The sequence below is a fragment of the Ailuropoda melanoleuca genome, chromosome 5 (genome assembly GCF_002007445.2).
Source record: "Ailuropoda melanoleuca isolate Jingjing chromosome 5, ASM200744v2, whole genome shotgun sequence".
In the NCBI taxonomy this organism is placed as follows: domain Eukaryota; kingdom Metazoa; phylum Chordata; class Mammalia; order Carnivora; family Ursidae; genus Ailuropoda; species Ailuropoda melanoleuca.
In genome coordinates this window covers 60,518,131-60,537,489 of record NC_048222.1, presented here as the reverse complement: position 1 = coordinate 60,537,489, position 19,359 = coordinate 60,518,131, and the positions used below count along the sequence as shown (strand labels likewise).

Here is a 19,359-nt window from a genome sequence, read left to right as displayed (position 1 = left end):
GTCCCTCCACCACTCTCTCTTTCTCAAATAAACAAATAAATCTTTAAAAAATAGCACTACTACTTGGACTAGAGAACTACTCTGAGTCAGTAAGGAAAAGACAACTCATTAGAAAAATGAGCACGACTTAGACATTTCTTCTCTTAACAAAAAAGGATCCACTAATGTGAAAAAATGTTAAACTGAATTTGTAATCTAAGAAATGCAAATTAAAGCTCTACTGAGATACCATTACACAGCTGCTGGTTTGGCAAAAATTAGAAAATATAACAACAATAAGTGTTAATGAGGCTGTAGAATAACCAAAATTCTCATTCTCTACTACTAGAGTATAAATCGCTACATTTATTTTGGCAAGCAGTTTGGTATTATCTAGTAAAGGTGAAGAGATGCATATCCCATGATCTAGTAATTCTATTTCTAGGTATAGGTGCTAGAGAAACTCTTATACATGTTCACAAAGGGACACATACAAGAATATTATTAAAAGCATTGGGTGTAGTAGTCAGAAAAATTAAAATGAATGTCTACTAACAGTAGATTGGATGCATATGTTGTGGTATATTCACATAATGAAATACTATATATAATTGAAAAGGAACAGTTGCATGGGTTCGCCACAGATTAATCTTATGAACATAATGTTAAAAAAAAGAAAACAAGTCATAGAAAAATACATACCGTATAATTCCAGAAGAAAAACTAAACACTATATTAGCTAGGGGGATGCAATCATAGATGATGACATAATAGAGAAAAGTATAGTAATGTTTAAGTCAAAAGGCAGAATATTGGGTATCTATGAGAAAAAAGGAGACACGTGCACATGCAATTAGAAAAGAACACACAGGGGACAATTAGTACTGGCACTTAGTGTTTTACTTTTTAACCTGGGTGGTAATTACAAAGTGTTGCTTTGTTATTATTATTTAAAATCTAAGTGCTTTATACACTCTTATGAATCTATATCTCATAATAAAAAGATAGTAAGAGAATATAGTTTTATACCAATACATTTATAAACTTAGGCAAAGTAAATTCCCAGAAAAATATAAATTACCATAACTGTGTCAGAAAAATATAGAAAATCTGAATGATCCCATAACTCTTCAAGAAGTAAATCAGTACTTTCAGATAATGCAAAATAAATTTTAAAAAAACAACAACAAAGCATCAAGTTCAGAAGTTATACTAGTGAATTTGGCCAAATACTCAAGGAACAGATAATTCTATTACTTTTACACAAACTCAGAGAAGAGAAAAAGAAGGCACACTTCCCAACTATTTTTATGCAGTTAGTATAATTTAGATAAGAAAACCAGACAAGGATGGTTTAAGAAAAGAAAATTAAAAGCAATCTCAGTCATGAACATAGAGGTTGAATCCTAAATAAAATATTACCAAACCAAATCTAGTAATACATAAAAAATATATCATGATCAAGATAGGTTTGTTCCAGGAAAGAAAAGCTGGTTTAACATTAAATAACCTAGAAAAACCATTATGTATATATACCAGAAAACATATGAAAGAATGTTTATAGTAGCATTGGTTGTATGGCAAAACACCAAAACGGTCCAATTGGCTATCAACAGTAAAATGAGTAAATAAATTTTTATCAATAGAATATTAATATGGAAGTGAAAATGAATGACTTTCAGTTATGTGTATCAACACAGATGACTCTCAAAAGTTATGTTGAACAAAGAAAGCAAATATATATATATATGGAAGATTGGTGCTTTTACTCTGGCTGCACCTATTCTCAGCTCCTTTAAGAATGGAGGCTACTCCTCTGTAGTGCTGAAATGGGCAGCAAGAAAGAGAAACTCATTTTAGTTGTTCTTTTCCAAAGGTATCTTCCAGATCCTCCTCCAACCTTGACCCAGGCAACTATGGGGAAGTGCGTGATCTGATCACCCAGACACCCTCTAAAGTGCAGATACAAGATATTACTAAGGAGCTACACTGCCCACTGTGTAATGATTGGTTCCATGATCCATTGATGCTAAGCTGTGGCCACAACTTCTGCCAGGCCTGTATCCAAAACTTTTGGAAGCAGCAAGTAAAGGAAACATTCTGTCCTGAGTGTAAGATGCTATGTCAATATAGCAACTGTACATTCAACCTTGTACTTGAGAAGCTGGTAGAGAAGATAAAGATGCTACCCTTACTCAAGGGCTATCCACAGTGCCCAGAGCATGGAGAGAATCTGAAACTATTCAGTAAGCCAGATGGGAAACTGATCTGCTTTCAATGCAAAGATGCTCGGTTGTCTGTGGGGCAGTCTAAAGATTTCCTGCAGATCTCTGATGCTGTCCGTTTCTTCATGGTGGGTGAGCCCCGGGCCTTGAATAATGCCTTAGGAAAGCTGGGAAAAATCTTTTGTAGGGTCTCTTCTCTCTTTCAACCATACCCCTTTATTCAGATGATTATTAGTAAGCTCAGAAAATACAACATATCTTGCAAAGTTCTTTCTCTAGAGTTGCTGATTATAGGAAAGGAGCAGTGGAGTAGCTCTGGTCTACTCCCTCAATCAATCAAATATTTACCTGTACCCTGCCATGACAGCACTCTGCTAGACACTGTGTAGAATATGGTGTACAAGATATTGCTTGCTATAAAAGTCTTGAAATTTAGTCAAGTTTGAAATGAATAAAACAACAGAAGCAAGATAGTCTACTATTGAAAGCTAAATTTTGTCACATTTGTAATTCATAAAGATTTAGAATTTCAAAGAAGATTAGAGAAAACTGAAATAGGGGTTGTATGGTGAATGAAAGCTTGAATTGGGAAATCATTTGCATTTGAATGGGCAGAAGGAAGAAATGAGTATTCTAAATGAGAACAATGTAAGTAAAAGTATAGTTAGTGAGAACAGTGTAACTAGAAAAGAATATGTAGAGTTATCTTCTTCAAACCCCTGTAGTAAGCTAATAAGAGCATAAAACTGAGTTTTTCTGCTGCTGGTTATTTTCTTTACAATTCTTAGAAAAGACAGGAATTATGATTTAGGTGAAAGGGAAGACTTGCAGCAATAGCTTGGTTTTTTCCCCTGACACCCTGGGGCTTTAGAAGAGATAGTCCTATGGCCCTTCATCTCCCAAGTTAGTGTGGGTTAATTCTATGTGATATTCTCAGAAGGAGCTCACCATCCATCAAGGTCAACTGGAGGCAACCCTGAAGAAACTTCAGTCCCTGAAGAATACGCAGAAAGATGCTATTGCTGCTTACAAGGTGAGAAGCAGGGTAGAGGGGTTATGAGATAGAAATGAAACACCTTCCTTGTAACTTCAGCTATATGAGTAGAAAGGTGCCTGTACATATATTATCAATACACTAAATGGCACCTGGGCTATAGAATTAGAAAGTGGACACTGTAGGGTGGAAAGAAGTATAGCAGTGAAATAAGTTCTCAATGGTTGATCAACAGAGAGAGCAGACTGACCTTTCCTGTTAAATGCTGATCCTTCTGATGGCTCAGTCACTAGGTGATTGTTCTGAGGTTGTGACCTATCTGGTCTTTCCCATTATATATGGCAAAATAAGGGATTTATCAGAAAAATCCACTAAAGATTGTTATGTCCAAAGAAATACCTTTCTTTTCTTTGGGTTTATAACCAGACTACCTCTGATTGAAGGTCTCTCAGATTGCTGGTTTTTACCATCCAATTTGATCTTTCCTAGCTTCCCCCAAACTAAATAAACTATTACCTAGAGCTTCACAGGAGCTCTAGGAGAACATTAATAGTTAGAAACTTGGCAAAGCAGACCCTAGGTTATGGGGCTAAATTGGGGGTTCTATTTCTTCACTAATTATTCTATGGAGGAGAATCTTCTCTGGCTTTTGGCATCTGGAAGAAGAAATATGTACGATGAGGGAAAGAAGAAGGATAGATGGAAATAATGATGTCTCCAGAGAATGTTGTTTCTGTTGTAAGAGTTCCCAGTTCAGCTATTACAGTCGACATTCATTCACTCGAAAAATATTTATTGAGTGGTTAAGGTATTACCCACTAGGTAATACCTCCTAGGGTGGGAGACAGATTAATGGGATTAAGTAATCCCACTAATAGCAATAAAATGACAACTGTGATAATTACTACAAATGAAAATGAAGGATACCATAAGAATATATACATGAAGAACTAATCTAGGCTAGGGGAGGGGTATTCTCTGAAGAAATCACCCATTAAAAATTGAGAATTGAAGGATAAGTAACTTAGCCAAGTGAACTGGTTGAGGGGAATATGAAGGAAGTGGCCTGGAGAAGAATGTTCTATGAAGAGCAAAGAGCATATGGAAAAGTCCTGATATAGGAAGCTAGTTGTTATGTTAAACAGAGAGAAGGCCAATAAAATTGGATCACGGTATGCCAGATGAGACTGAAGAGGTAGATAAGAGTCCGATTATGTAGGTCCTTGTAGATAACATTAGGATATTTGAACTTCATCCTATGAATAAGAAGCCATTAAAGGGTTTAAATAGGACACGATTTCATCTCATTTTGAAAATAGGAGTCTAGTGGCTGTGTGAAGAGAGACAATGACAAGGATAATTTTAAAAGGCTATGCAGTGATCCCAGAGAGTAATGATGGTGGCTTGCACTAGAGGGGCAGCAGAGATAGAGAAAAATAAACAGCTTCAGCACATGCTTTAGAGTTAAAAACAACAACAACAACAACAACAACAACAACAACAACAACAAAAACCTGGATGTGGTGACTGATTAGATGTGAGGGGTGAGTGGAGATGTCAAATAGACAGTTGGATACAGGAATCTGGAGCTCAGAAGTTGGTCTAGGCTGGAAATAAGAAGTCAGCATAGAGATTGATTTAAATCTGTGGAAGGAGATGATATTACCTAAAAAGAGAATGTAGAATGAGAAGGGGAAAGAGCCCAGGACAGAATGTCAAATAACTCTAATATTTAGAGCTTGGTTAGAGGAGACAGAATCAACAAATAAGACAGAGAAATAGCGATGAAATAGGTAAAAGGAAAACTGGAAAAGTGTGAGCTAGAGAATAGAGTGAATTTTAAGAGTGCCGTTATAACGATGGACCATAAATCCAAGCTGGATAAGAGGAGACATGGAACAGAAGAAGGTGATGAACAGAAATGAAGGGGTCAGTGAGTAAGAGGTTTCAATGAGACTCAGTAATTGTTGCAATAGAAGTACCTGAGTAAGTAAGAAATTAATTTTGGAGATAGTGAAATTGCTGGGGATGATAAAGTCCTGTGTGATTAAGAGAATGAGTAGATAAAGGTTGAAATCACTAGAAATGAGGAGGATAAGGCGGATGGTTCACCCCTCAGGATGTTGCAGTAGTTTAGAAAAGGGGTATAGCAGTTATCAAGTTCAGTGCTTCAGACATTGCTCATCTCCTCTTTCTTCTATATTGTCCTGGCAGTGGAAGTTGCATCCCCCCAACTCTGATTTCTAGATAAGAGTAGTTCTTTCAGCCTCCTTATGGCCCTAGTTTAACAGCATCACTTGGTAGACATTGGTTTGTACTTCTGGGTACTATCATTCATTCTAGAATGTTTAATTAATTAATTAACCTCACAGCCTTATTTAATATGGCATTGGTTACCACCCTCGCTACTGCAATAGGTACCTAGAGACCACTTTTGACTATTTCATTCCTGAACTATTAACCTAACTGAGAAAAACAAAGTAAGTTTCCCAAAGGATTCCTACTATTTAATATGGTTGAGTGATGATACTCAAGAGCCATTTTAATGCATTTTCCTGTTATGGTATTTCCCAAGTTGTTTGAGTACGGGTGGTGTGGGTCCTCGCCCCCAAGCGCTAGTCTCAGTAATTACCATGGTGATGACTGCGGAGGTTTCCAGGAAAACAAGCTACATCTGCAGCAACACATCTCCTTGGAGTTTCTAAAGCTACATCAGTTCCTGCACAGCAAAGAAAAGAACATTTTAAATGAGCTCCGAGAAGAGGGGAAAGCCTTGAATGAGGAGATGGAGCTGAGTCTGAACCACCTTCAAGAACAGTGTCTCCTAGCCAAGGGGATGTTGGTGAGCATCCAAGCACAGATGGAACAGCAGAATCCCTTCTACTTTCTCAAAGTGAGACTCCCTATCAACATAATTATGGGTACACTAGTGGGAAGAAGAGGGTTAGAAAGATGGAGAAGCAGCTTTTCCCCCACCAGGAGGTGGGGGAAAACCCTACTGTAGTGTTCCCTGGGAGAAAAGCAGAAGGCTACTTTTGCCTTACACTCAATAGGAAGCTGTACTTTCACCCTCCTGAAAAGATAATAAATGTCATTAATAATGGTATCTATTAATATTTTAATATTTCTTCATAAAGAACTTTGAAGGTTTATTTCTCAAAAATAAGAATGTTGCAACCTGAGTTGTATCTTAGACTGGCTTTCAAATGACATATTTGAAAGTGTTTGCCACAGTCTTTACTACCTGAAGCTTGACCTCTAAAGAGTCATTGATTATCACCTCAGCACTCAGAAGTTTACTTAGCCAGAGTAAGGAAAAGTGGCTTTGGGACTGGAAGACCTATGGTGTTTTTCTATTGAAACCATGTAGCAGTATAGGTAGAAATAGCCTAACTATTGATTCTTCTTATTCCATGTAAAAGGGAACTCTAGAAAATCAGAATAAGATAAAGCCAGTTTGTCCTGGGTTAGATGAAGGACACCTGAGCAGAAAAGGCATATGGAGGATGGGAGGAGTTGGTGGTGATAGAATGGGGACATCTGCACAGGATCCCAGTATTGATGGTCAAATTCTGGTGGTGGCCAGTATCACCAAAGAAATTTCTGGTGTTGATAAGCAGACATCTAACTTCTTTATTACTCCTTTTCTCTTCTAGGATATCTCATCTTTCTTGGATAGGTAAGTGTTTCTGTATGGTATTAATATCTTTCCTTCAGTCCCTGGAGGATGTTTAAGAGTAAATGATTTATGTCCCCTGCAGCTTGGAACAAGGAACAAAGGTGCTGATGCCCAGAGAGCTTATCTCCAGAAAGCTGAACCCTGGCCTGTACAAAGGTCCCATCCAATACATGATGTGGAGGGAAATGCAGTTTTCTCTCTCTCCAGGTATCAATGGGTAGTAGTTACTGGTTCCTGGGTCTCCCAGGAATCTATGTTCCTTCTGTGGGACCTCTTCTGTGGCACTAATTAGATACTATAGAGTTTGGGATGGCGGAACGGTATAGTTTAGCCAAAAGAAGACTATGGTATGACTTCCATCAGTATGACTGAGTTTCTTCTGTTACCATGACCTAAGAATTTATGACTTTTCACTGGTAAATAGAGTCTGATGTGAGAATTACTTCTCAGCCTATGATTTTGTTTCATTTTTCTATCAAACGTGACAACCATTTATTTTACCCTGTTTTGCTAAATCAGTTCTATAAATCCCTGGTCTTCTCTGCCCTGAGTGAGGAGGTTACTACATATACTCTTGTATGTAATAGAGTCTTTATAGATCCTCTTGGGTTTGATGTTCATAATGTAGAGTATAACATTTTAGGAGACTGTTTAGAGATCTTCAGTGCTTCAAAAGAAAACCAATAATTTCCACAGATGTGCCAAATAAGGACAAAGTTTTTATTTATCCTGTAGATACCAAAGGACTGAGCAGGAGAAAAGAATACAAATGGCAATTCAAGAACATAAAATAAAGTTCTAAAATAAAGCCTCCTTTATTTATAAAATAAAGTTCTAAATAAAGTTTTTTAATATGTTTTTTAATTCACATTGATTCATTATTATTATTGCTTATAGTTAGTGATTTAATGAAAACCACAAATTTATTCCTGTTAACAAATTTTCCAAGTAATTGACATTGAAAACACAGCTTTGCTGAGGTTTAATTAACATAGAATAAAATTTGCCAATTTAAGTGTACAATTTGATGAGTTTTGACAAATGTATAAACTTTTGTAAACATCTCTAGAAGTTTCTGTCACGCGCAAAACTCCTGCATATCCCTTTGCAGTCAGTTCCTTCATTCTCTCCCTAGCCCATAACACTCACAGATCTGCTTTATTTCACTTCAGTTGTGGAATCATACATTATATAATCTTCTGTGTCTGGCTTTTTTCACTTAGCATAATGCTTTTTGAGATTTACTTATGTTGTTGCATATATCAATAATCGTGTTTTATGGGTACATCACAGCACAGTGAATCTTTTTCCATCACCTTATTTTTAACTTATTAGTGTTTTTATATTTTCAGTGCATTTTATATAGCTAGCATGGAAAGGCTTGTTTTTTTTAAATCCAATCTGACAATCGCTTTTAATTGAGGCATTTTGACCATTGGCATTTAATGTTATTATCAATATGACTGGGTTTAAATCTAGCATCTTGGTATTTGTTTTTATTCATACCATCTGTCTTAGCTGAGGTAGTATTTGTCAGATTTCTCACTATAAAGTTACTTCCCCACACCTTTATACTTTGGAAGGAAGTCACTATGCACAGCCCACACTTAAGGAGTGTGGAGTACCTACATAAATTATTTGGAATTCTTCTGCATGGGAGATTTGTTTCTTCTGGCTGGTAATTTTTTATTGAATGCCAAACATGATCAATTTTACATTGCTGTTCACCGGATCTTGTCGTAATCCTTTAGGCTCTACTGGAGCTTTAACTTTGGCATGTAGTTAAATAACCTTTTATCCTTTTGACACTTCCTTTAAGCTTTGTTGAGGTGTTTAAGCTTTGTTAGGGTGGTTCAAGAGCAGTCTTTAATCTAGGGCTAACTTAGCCCATTTCCTAAGGTAATACCCTTCTGAGTACTCTGCCTGATGTTCCACATCGTATAACATTTTCCCGTTATGGCTGGCAGGATTGAAAACTATTGCCAGACTTGTGTGAGCTCTAGAAAATGTTCGGCCTACTGCTTTCTAGAGATTCTTTCATTGGCCCTAACTAGTTCCACTGCGTATCAGACCAGCCTTAAAGGAATCCCTTGGTAGATATTTGAAAGTCTCTGTATAGCTCCCTCTTCTGTGTTACTCTACTCTGCAAATTCTAGCAGTGTTCAGATCACATTATGTTTTTCTTTTGTACTCTTTGCCCTGTAAAATCAAAATTCACTTCTAGCAATCATTTAAAGCACAAACTGATTTTTCTTTATTTTTGGTATAAGTCTACATCTAAGAAAATCAAATGAGATTCACTTAATCTATGGCTATTTTACTAATAATGTAACTGTGGTCAAACCTTGGTAAAATATACTCCATACTTTTTATTTCTAGGCCTTTGCTTGTTCTTCAGGCTTGGATTTTCTCCATTCCTGCCTTACAATAGAAGCTATTGTTTTAGGGCAGAGGCTGATTCTTTTTTAATAAATGGTCTGATAGTAAATATTTAAGGCTTTATGGGTTGTATGTTTCCACAAAACTTAACTACTTAACTGTCATTGCTGTGAAATGGCAACCATATACAATGTGTAAATGAATGGCTGTTAATGTGTTCAATTTTCAATTAACGTTTTCAAAACAAATTTATTTACAAAACAGGCAGCAGGCCACATTCGGCCTGCTGGTTGTTGTTTTATCAATTTCAGTGTAAGGAATAATTCGATTTAAAACACTTTAATTTATTTCTTTTAGTGTGTATCAGTAAAATGTTACTGAAGTTCATTCATTTATTCAACACACTCTTATAGAGAGCCTACTATATGTTAAGCACTAAGTTGGACTCAACAGATATAGAAATAAAAGACATAGTTTCTGTTCCCAGGAAGGAGAGGCTAAAAGCCAAAGCAGAGTCTATACCAGCTACCTAGGTGAAAAGTTATTAAGAGCTAAGCCAAAGGTATGGAACTGGGAATGAAAAATAAAGAATAAATTCTAGAGACAGAATTCCAGAAGCTGAAATATACTGGACAGGAGTTGGTAATAGGGGATAGAACTATAGGGGGTGCCTGGGTGGCTCAGTTGTTAAGCGTCTGCCTTCGGCTCAGGGCGTGATCCCAGAGTGCTGGGGTTGAGCCCCACATAGGGCTCCCTGCTCTCCTGGGAGCCTGCTTCTTCCTCTCCCACTCTCCCTGCTTGTGTTCCCTCTCTTGATGGCCATCTCTCTCTCTGTCAAATAAATAAATAAAATCTTTAAAAAAAAAGAATAGAACTATAGGAGATACAGATTTTGGAGGAGTTCAATTTTGGTCATGTTGCGTTAAAGGACCTTTGAGGAGTTCAATTTTGGTCATGTTGTGTTGAAGGACCTATAGGAAAACCAAGTGAATATATTCAAATGGGTAACTATTCTAACTGGAGCTTAGAAGAGACCAGGGCTGGAATAATCAGTATAGAGTAGGGTGGCTGAAGCTATTGATGTAAATGAGATTTCCCAAGAAAAGTGAGAACATACAGTTAAGGAGGGAGCATCTTATATAAAAATAAATAAAGGGAAATGAAGCCTCCCAAAAATATTGAGGAATTTTGGCAAAAGAGGTAAGAGGAAAACCAGGAAATGAAGTTGACACAGAATCTAAGGAAAGAGAGTGTCAAGAAGAAGGGAGCGGTCACTCATGCCAAATGTGAAGATCAATTTAGAAAATGATTGGAGGGGTACCTGGTGGCTTAGTCGGTTAAGCAGCCAACTCTTGATTTTGGCTCAGGTCATGATCTCAGGGTTATGAGATCAAGCCCTGCATTTGGGTTCCACACTGGGCCTGGAGCCTGCTTAAGATTCTCTCTTCCTCTTCCCTTTCACCCCCCCAACCCCACCATCTCTCTCCCTCTCTTAAAAAAAAAAAGAAAAAGAAAAAAAAAGAAAATGATTGGAAAGAGATATTTTTAACAGGAATTGGGATTTTGGTAAGGGCAATTTTATTTTATTTTAATTTTTTTATTTAAAAAAAGATTCATTTTTTTTAATGATTTTTTATTATATTATGTTAGTCACCATACGGTACATCCCCAGATTCCGATGTAAAGTTCGATGCTCCATTAGTTGCGTATAACACCCAGTGTACCATGTGGTAAGGGCAATTTTATTTTTTTTATTCAAGTATAATTAACACATCATGTGTTATATTCGTTTCAGGCATACAATAAAATGACTCAATGATTCATATATTTTTCAGTGCTCATTAAGATAAGTGTACTCTTAATCCCCTTTATTTCACTCATTCTCCCACCCATCTCCCCTCTGGCAACCACCAGTTTGTTCTCTGTATTTAAGGGTTTGTTTTCTTGCGACACCTGGTTGGCTCAGCCAGTGGAGTGTGCAACTCTTGATCTCAGGGTTGTGAGTTCAAGCCCCCCACGTTGGGTGTAGAGATAACTTAAAAATAAAATCTTTTTAAAAAGGGGGGGTTGGTCTTTTTTTTCTTTGTTCATTTGTTTTCTTAAATTACACACATGGGTAGAATCATATGGTGTGTTTTTCTCTGACTGGCTTATTTCACTTGGCATTACATCCTCTAGATCCATCCATGTTGTCACAAATGGCAAGATTTCATTCTTTTTTATGGCTGAGTAATATTTCATTGTATATATATCACCTCTTTTTTATCCATTCATCTACCGATGGATACTTAGGTTGTTTCCATATGTTAGCTATTGTAAATAATGCTGCAATAAACATAGGGGTGCATATATCTTTTCAAATTAGTGTTTTCATATTCTTTGGGTAAATACCCAGTAGTGGAATTACTGGATCATATGGTAATTCTATTTTTAAGTTTTTGAGGAAACTCCATACTGTTTTCTATAGTGGCTGCACCAATTTGCAGTCCCACCAACAATACACGAGGGTTCCATTTTCTCCACATCTTCCAACACTTGTTATTTCTCATGTTATTGATTCTAGCCATTCTGACAGGTGTAAGGTGGTCTTAATTTGCATTTCTCTGAGGCTTAATGATGTTGAGCATCTTTTTATGTGTCTGTTGGCCATCTGTATGTCTTCTTTGGAAAATGTCTATTCAGGTCCTGTGCCCATTTTTTTAAACTGGATTATTTGTTTTTTTGTTGTTGTCCAAGTTCTTTATGTATTTTGGAAATTAACCCCTTAGAGGATATATCATTTGCAAATATCTTTACCCATTCAGTTGTATAAGTTGTATAAATTCTTTATATGCTTTGGTTGCTAGGCCTGTGAATGTACTGGTGTGTGGTGTTTTCTTTCAGTGAGGTAATTTTAAAAGAGTGGAATGTGTAGAAGTTATATTATGAAGGGTTCAGGAGTGATTTGGAATGAAGCAGTAGTGAAGTGAATAGATCACTCGAGAAGCTTCACTAAAAGGGAGGATGTCAATGTGGCAACAGGGTCAAAAGAAGACTTTTAAAAACATTTTATTTAAGTAATCTCTACACCTGGGGCGCCTGGGTGGCACAGCGGTTAAGCGTCTGCCTTCGGCTCAGGGCGTGATCCCGGTGTTATGGGTTCGAGCCCCACGTCAGGCTCCTCTGCTATGAGCCTGCTTCTTCCTCTCCCACTCCCCCTGCTTGTGTTCCCTCTCTCGCTGGCTGTCTCTATCTCTGTCGAATAAATAAATAAAATCTTTAAAAAAAAAAAAAAGTAATCTCTACACCTAACATGGGGCTCAAGCCCATGACCTCCACATCAAGAGTCACATGTGCTTCCAACTGAGCCAGCCAGGCACCCCAAAAGAGAACTTTAAAAAACATAGTGAAGGGGGGTGCCAGGGTGGCTCAGTTGTTAAGTGTCTGCCTTCAGCTCAGGACATGATCCCAGGGTCCTGGGATTGAGCCCCCACATTGGGCTCCCTGCTCAGCAGGAAGCCTGCTTCTCCCTCTCCCACTCCCCCTGCTTGTGTTCCCTCTCTCACTGTCTCTTTCTCTGTCAAATAAATAAATAAAATCTTTTTTTAAAATAGTGAAGGAAAACAGCCTATAGAAAGGCAGAAACCAATGGTATAAGACAGGGGATAACTGGTGGAAGTAGGGAAGAGTGAGTAAGATCTAGCAGAGAAAAGTATTGACTTTACTCAGTTTCCTCTGAAAATGGAGAGGAGATAAAATGATAGAGGCAAACAACTTTATCAGATGGAACTTGCAGAATGAGTGGGAAGAATTGAGGGATTCCTATAAGAAGTACTATAGTTTCTTTGTGAAGCAGGAGGTGAAGTCACCTGCCTGGCAGTAAGGAAGGAAGTGATGAAATAGAGGTGTGAGGAGGCAGATCGACTTCAAAAGAAGAGTGATTGTTACATGAGGATAAGGATTAGAGTAGGGGTCTAGAAGTGGCAGTGGTGGCTCCTGGATCTCTGGATTTAGGAAATGAATAGTCTAATAAACTTTTCAAGTTGTATTTTTTGGAGAAGAACCAGTCAGGTTTCTGTTAAAGTAAGAAGGTGATGAGAGAATTTTGTAAAGCAAGGATGCAGGAGAGTTATTTAAGGAGGGAGTTCTAAAGGGCAGAGTGAAAAGGGACGGGTGGGGCAGTGGGAGGATGGGTGAAGGTAGAGGAAGCAAAGAACAGAATAATGGGGATAAGAGTACATTAGGGGATAAATCATTGGAAGGGTCTACATTATGGGTTTTGGCCAAGGATAACAGGAATATGAGGCATGGTGGAATTAGTTGGGTGTCAAGGATTCAAGTGGAACTCTGAAGTTCATTTATTTATTTAACAAATAGTTACTTGAATGCCTATGAACAGTTCCAAATTTTGAAGGTATGTGAGGAAACACAACAGATAAAGTCCCCACCATCTCAGAGATTACATTCTAGTGGAGGAAATGGACAATGAAACAGTAAATAATTTCACATAGTGATAGCCATTGTCAAGCAAATCAAGCAAGGTACATTCAGTAAGTAAGTATTCATGAGAAAAAATAAAGTAGGATAAGGGTACAAACAGTGATGGATAGATGAACATGCTATTTTTGGTATTAGCCAGAGGAGTTAACTTCCCCTCCCTATGTTTTACTATGGACATTTCCAAACATACAGAAAAGTTTAAAGAATTTTATCGTGAACACTGCTATACCTACCTAGATTCTATCACTAACATCTCACTGAACTTGCATGAACAAAGACTGGAATAATGTAAAGGAATGAACCCTATGGGGAAAGAGTGAGGACAAAGGAAAGAAAGCGTAACAGCCCTAAAGTCTGAATGACTTTGGTATATTCAAGAAACAGCCAATAGGTAAACGTGATTGGATCAAAGTAAATAAGGGAAGTATGTGTTAGGAGGTGAGGTCACAGAGGTAGGTAAATCATGTAGGTCCTGTTTGCTCTGTAAGGACTCCAGATTTTATCTTGGGTGTGATGGAAAGCATAAGAGTGTGTTGAGTAGAACTGGATGATTTCATTCATATGGCAGAATAGGATGCAGATGGGTAAGAGTGGAAACAGAACAATTAAAAAGCTATTGCAATAGTTCCAGGCCAGTAGTATTTGTGAAAGTTATCTGTCTTTAAAATATATTTTAAAGGTGGAGTTGATAGAATTTACTGTTGGACTCAATATGGTATGAGAAAAAAACAGGAGAGGCAAAGCTGACTAACAGGAATCTTTGGAGCCTGGGAAGGCTGAGTTAGCTGGAAGTATGAAAGGCTTGGTGACAACAGCAGACTGGGGTTCTAAAAAGGTTGGTAAGGGGGCGCCTGGGTGACATAGCAGTTAAGCGTCTGCCTTTGGCTCAGGGCGTGGTCCCAGCGTTATGGGATCGAGCCCCACATCAGGGTCCTCCGCTATGAGCCTGCTTCTCCCTCTCCCACTCTCCCTGCTTGTGTTCCCTCTCTTGCTGGCTGTCTCTATCTCTGTCGAATAAATAAATAAAATCTTTTTAAAAAAATAAAAATAAAATAAAAAGGTTGGTAAGGAGTCTATATATCTCCAAAGAAATCCCAGTTCTCATGTTAGAAAGAGCAACAACCCAAGGCAAATGGGGATACGTGAGGGAGAGAATATTCAGCTTCTATGGAAAAAGTCAGGATTCTACAAAGTCTCCTGTTAGAAGAGAATTCCTTGGGATGATAAAGACTTTGGGTTCTCTGGGAAGAGAGTTGGACTGGATTGATCTCACTTCCAAGGACAAATAAATTCATTAACAACAAATGTGTGCATATATGTATCTGTGCCCCTTACGGGAACACATAATTTTTTTGTTTCCTTTATCAAATTTTGTGCCAAGGTTTGATGACCTGACACCTAAAATTTGTGTCATCTTGCTGATATGCTTCCAACATCTCTTCATTTAGAATTTCTTTTTTACACTGCTGCCTACTTACTTGTCTAAACCAGTGCTTGACAAATAATGTGAGGAAGGACCATTTTTAAAAATCTCAACCTGTCATGGACTAATATATTTGTGGAAGACAATATAAATTAATTACCAAAAAAAGCGGAATAAAAAAATATTACAAAGAACAAGCCTAATTGTTTAATTATTAGATCAAATGACATAAAATTACTCTATCAGATTGCTATGAAAGATTCTAAGAGAGGGGCGCCTGGGTGACTCAGTTGGTTAAGTGTCTGACTCTTGATTTCAGCTCAGGTCATGATCTCAGGGTCATGGGATCCAGCGTCAGAATGGGCTGCTTGCTCAATGGGGAGTCTGCTGGAGATTCTCTCCCTCTGCTCCCCACCCCCCACTCACTTTCTCTAAAATAAGTAAATAAATCTTAAAAAAAAAAAGTTTCTAAGAGCTTACTCTTAATTTCTGTACTATTTTGTCCCAATTGGTGACCCACATTCTGATTAACATGGCATAAACCACTCCACATCTTAAAAGTCCCATTACCTATTAAATAACATATAAACTCACCATTGTCCTCTAACCCGTCCCAGTTAGCTCTGACTTACCTGCCTCTAACAGGCAAGCCCTTACCTTCCTCTCTCGCGTAAGCTACTATTTTTAACCCATTCCTTTTTGCCTCTGTTTACCCAGTGCATCCTGAATACATCTCATAACTGAAATATTTATTATCTTTAGAAAGTTTTCCAAGGACAAACTTACCTAATTTTTATGCTTTCAACATTTGTATTTTCTTAAATTTATTAGTACAGATGAATATTATTTGTATTGTTTTCTTTGTTGGAGCATAAATTGCTTCAAAGTAAAGTCAGATTTTTACCACAAATTTAAAAATGTCTAGAATATAGCTACATGGGTATAAAACAATAAAAAGTATATAAGTAATTACTTGTCTAAGAGCATATGTACATGGGAAGATAAAGTACTGACGTCTGTGTAAATACGGTCTTTTACTATGGGAATTTGCATTCATCCCTTTTCTCCCTTGCCCTGCTTTCTTTTCTTACTAGGCCTATCTTCATTAACTCTAGACCCTAAAACAGCTCACCCAAATCTGATGCTCTCCAAAAACCGGACCAGTGTGTGGCATGGTGACATTAAGCAGGTAATGCCCGATGATCCAGAGAGGTTTGACTCAAGTGTGGCTGTGCTGGGCTCAAAAGGCTTCACATCTGGAAAGTGGTACTGGGAAGTAGAAGTAGCAAAGAAGACAAAATGGACAGTTGGAGTCGTCAGAGAATCCATCATTCGGAAGGGCAGCTGCTCTCTAACTCCTGAGCAAGGATTCTGGCTTTTAAGACTAAGAAACCAAACTGACCTAAAGGCTCTGGATTTGCCTTCTTGCAGTCTGAAACTGACTAATAACCTCAACAAGGTGGGCATATACCTGGATTATGAAGGAGGGCAGGTGTCCTTCTACAATGCTAAAACCATGACCCACATTTACACCTTCACTAGCACTTTCATGGAGAAACTTTATCCTTACTTCTGCCCATGCCTTAATGATGGTGGAGAGAATAAAGAACCCTTGCATATCATACACCCACAGTAATTAGTCATACTATTGTATAAATTCAGAGCGTTATTAAAGAGGTATTAAAATAGTTCCAGTCTCACTGGTTTCTCTTCCCAGTTTATGGGGAACTCTAGAATAATGAAGAAATGATTCACAAACTAAATTCTATTCTCAGGGTCTTAAGTGCATTTCACCGGAGCTTTTCAAGATGTCCTTCTACTTCTCTGGGGTCTTCTAGGACACAGAAGCCACTCTTCATGAGAATGATCATCATGCTATTATGACTGGAGCAAACTGAAACTTCAGTTTGTGATGCTTGGAAACCCTTTCCAAACACCCTGAAATTCTATTATGCTGTCATTATTCTCAGCACAAGACTCTTAATAGATAAATTTTCAGATGTGTACTCTCCTTCCTATTTATCTTTTATTTTTAAAAGATTTTATTTGTTCATTTTGAGAGAGAGAGAGCATGAGTGGAAAGAGGAACAGAGGGAGAAGGAAGAGCAGACTCCCTGCTGAGCAGGGAGCCCAACAAGGGGCTCAATCCCGGGACTCCAGGATCATGACTTGAGCCAAAGGCAGACACTTAATCAACTGAGCCACCCAGGCTCTCCTCCCCATTTATCTTTTAATATAAATTTTGCAACATATTTCTTTTCTAGAACTTGTTACAGTGATTAAAAAAAAAACTGTTCCAGAGATTTATTGAAAAAACTAGGAAATTATCTGGGCTAGTTTATAATTTTGTCTTGAATTCTCTTAAGATACTTGTTTAGTCCAGCAAATCTGACTCTCTCACTCTCTTTTTCTTGCTTTATTTGTCTGTGGAGGTACTTGTTTTTTTGCGTTCAAATACATTTAAGTATTTCAGTCTGCTTTTGACTATGTCCTATATATCATTCCTGCCTATAATTTAAATATCAATATTTTTTTTAATCTTGTCCTCTCCAGTATACTCATTCTCCAGCGTGTTCCTTCTAAGTCTAAAGTTCTTAGTATTGGGGCGCCTGGGTGGCGCAGTCGTTAAGTGTCTGCCTTCGGCTCAGGGCGTGATCCTGGCGTTATGGGATCCAGCCCCACATCAGGCTCCTCTGCTGGGAGCCTGCTTCTTCCTCTCCCACTCCTCCTGCTTGTGTTCCCTTTCTTGCTGGCTCTGTTAAATAAATAAATAAGTAAATAATCTTTAAAAAAATTTTAAAAAATTAAGTTCTTAGTATCATTTATCTCAGTAATACCCTTGATGAACCAACCCTTCTTTTCTTTCGAAGTCCTATCTAACTGGGCTTCATTCTTTATATCTGATAGGGTTTTTTTTTTTTTTTTGTGGGGGGGTTATCTAGGACCTGCAACACTGGCCCTTTAAAATTACAATTAGCACAGCTCTTTGGCAGGGTAAAAGCCCCCTATCTTATCTATCATAATGGGAAGGATACACACATACCACAGGTAATATTCCTGTAGTGTTGGCATCTACAATATATTCATAGCTGCTGAGTTGGGTAAACAGCCATGACATGATTATGGCTACTTTTAAGAAATTACTTTAAAAAAAAAGAGTAAATAAATTCATGGAACCTGGCTGGCTCAGTCAGTAGAGCATGTGACTCTTGATCTCGAGGCTGTGACTTTAAGCCCCACATTGGGCATGGGGCCTACTTAAAAATAAATAAAAATAAATAAATTGTGTATCTTTTTTTGCAAAAGATTTTATTTATTTGAGAGCGAGAGCATGCACAAGTGGGGGAAGCGGCAAAGGGAGAGGGAGAAGCAGGCTCCCCCCTGAGCAGGGAGCCCAATGCAGGGCTGGATCCCAGGACCCCAGGATCATGACCTGAACTGAAGGCAGATGCTTAACCGACTAAGCCACCCACATGCCCCAAATTGTGTATCTTTAAAAAACAAATAAATAAAATTAAATTAAATTTAAAAAATAAATAAATAAATAAATTCGCTTCAGTCAGAATGTAATAAGGAGGGGTGTCTGGGTGGCACAGCAGTTAAGTGTCTGCCTTTGGCTCAGGGCGTGATCCCGGCATTAAAGGATTGAGCCCCACATCAGGCTCCTCTGCTATGAGCCTGCTTCTTCCTCTCCCACTCCCCCTGCTTGTGTTCCCTCTCTCTGGCTGTCTCTATCTCTGTCAAATAAATAAATAAAATCTTTAAAAAAAAAAAAAGAATGTAATAAGGACTTGTTTTGTGCTTGAAACCTTGCTAGATGTTTCGAAAGACATAAAAGAAGCATAAAAAGAAAAAAAGGGCTCATTTGGGGAGACTTAAATTCAGATGCTTGGACACCACCCAGAACAATTAAATAAAAATCTCTAGCAGGTGGGGTCTAGGCATTTGTAATTCTAAAAGCTCTCAGGTGATTTTAATGTGTAGGTAAGGCAGAGAACTATGGACCTAAAGGAACTTTTTCTTTTTAATCTTTTTGTAAGAAAAAATTTTTTGTAAGTTTGAATTTTGTAAGAAAAATACAAACACAGAAAAATTGCATTTTGTATGATAAACTCTTCTGTAATCCCCCTCAGATTCATCAGTTATTAACATTTTGCCACATTTTCTTATTCTCTCTCCCCCATATCCACCCCATATGATT

At 37.8% G+C, this 19,359-nt stretch overlaps 1 protein-coding gene across 4 annotated transcripts in view; it reads left to right on the top strand.

Moving 5' to 3' along the window:
• TRIM69 (tripartite motif containing 69) overlaps positions 1 to 17,137 on the top strand; it is a 59,654-nt gene extending 42,517 nt beyond the window's left edge. For 2 of the 4 annotated variants that reach the window (XM_034661033.1, XM_034661032.1), the window contains 6 exons: positions 1,856 to 2,332; positions 3,142 to 3,237; positions 5,774 to 6,091; positions 6,855 to 6,877; positions 6,960 to 7,084; positions 16,253 to 17,137. In XM_034661033.1, coding sequence (XP_034516924.1) covers positions 1,856 to 2,332; positions 3,142 to 3,237; positions 5,774 to 6,091; positions 6,855 to 6,877; positions 6,960 to 7,084; positions 16,253 to 16,794 — 1,581 coding nt within the window. In that variant the 3' untranslated portion in view covers positions 16,795 to 17,137. The remainder of the gene's footprint in view (positions 1 to 1,855; positions 2,333 to 3,141; positions 3,238 to 5,773; positions 6,092 to 6,854; positions 6,878 to 6,959; positions 7,085 to 16,252) is intronic. The other 2 variants (XM_034661034.1, XM_034661035.1) reach the window with 2 other exon arrangements.
• Positions 17,138 to 19,359: the final 2,222 nt, after the last annotated feature.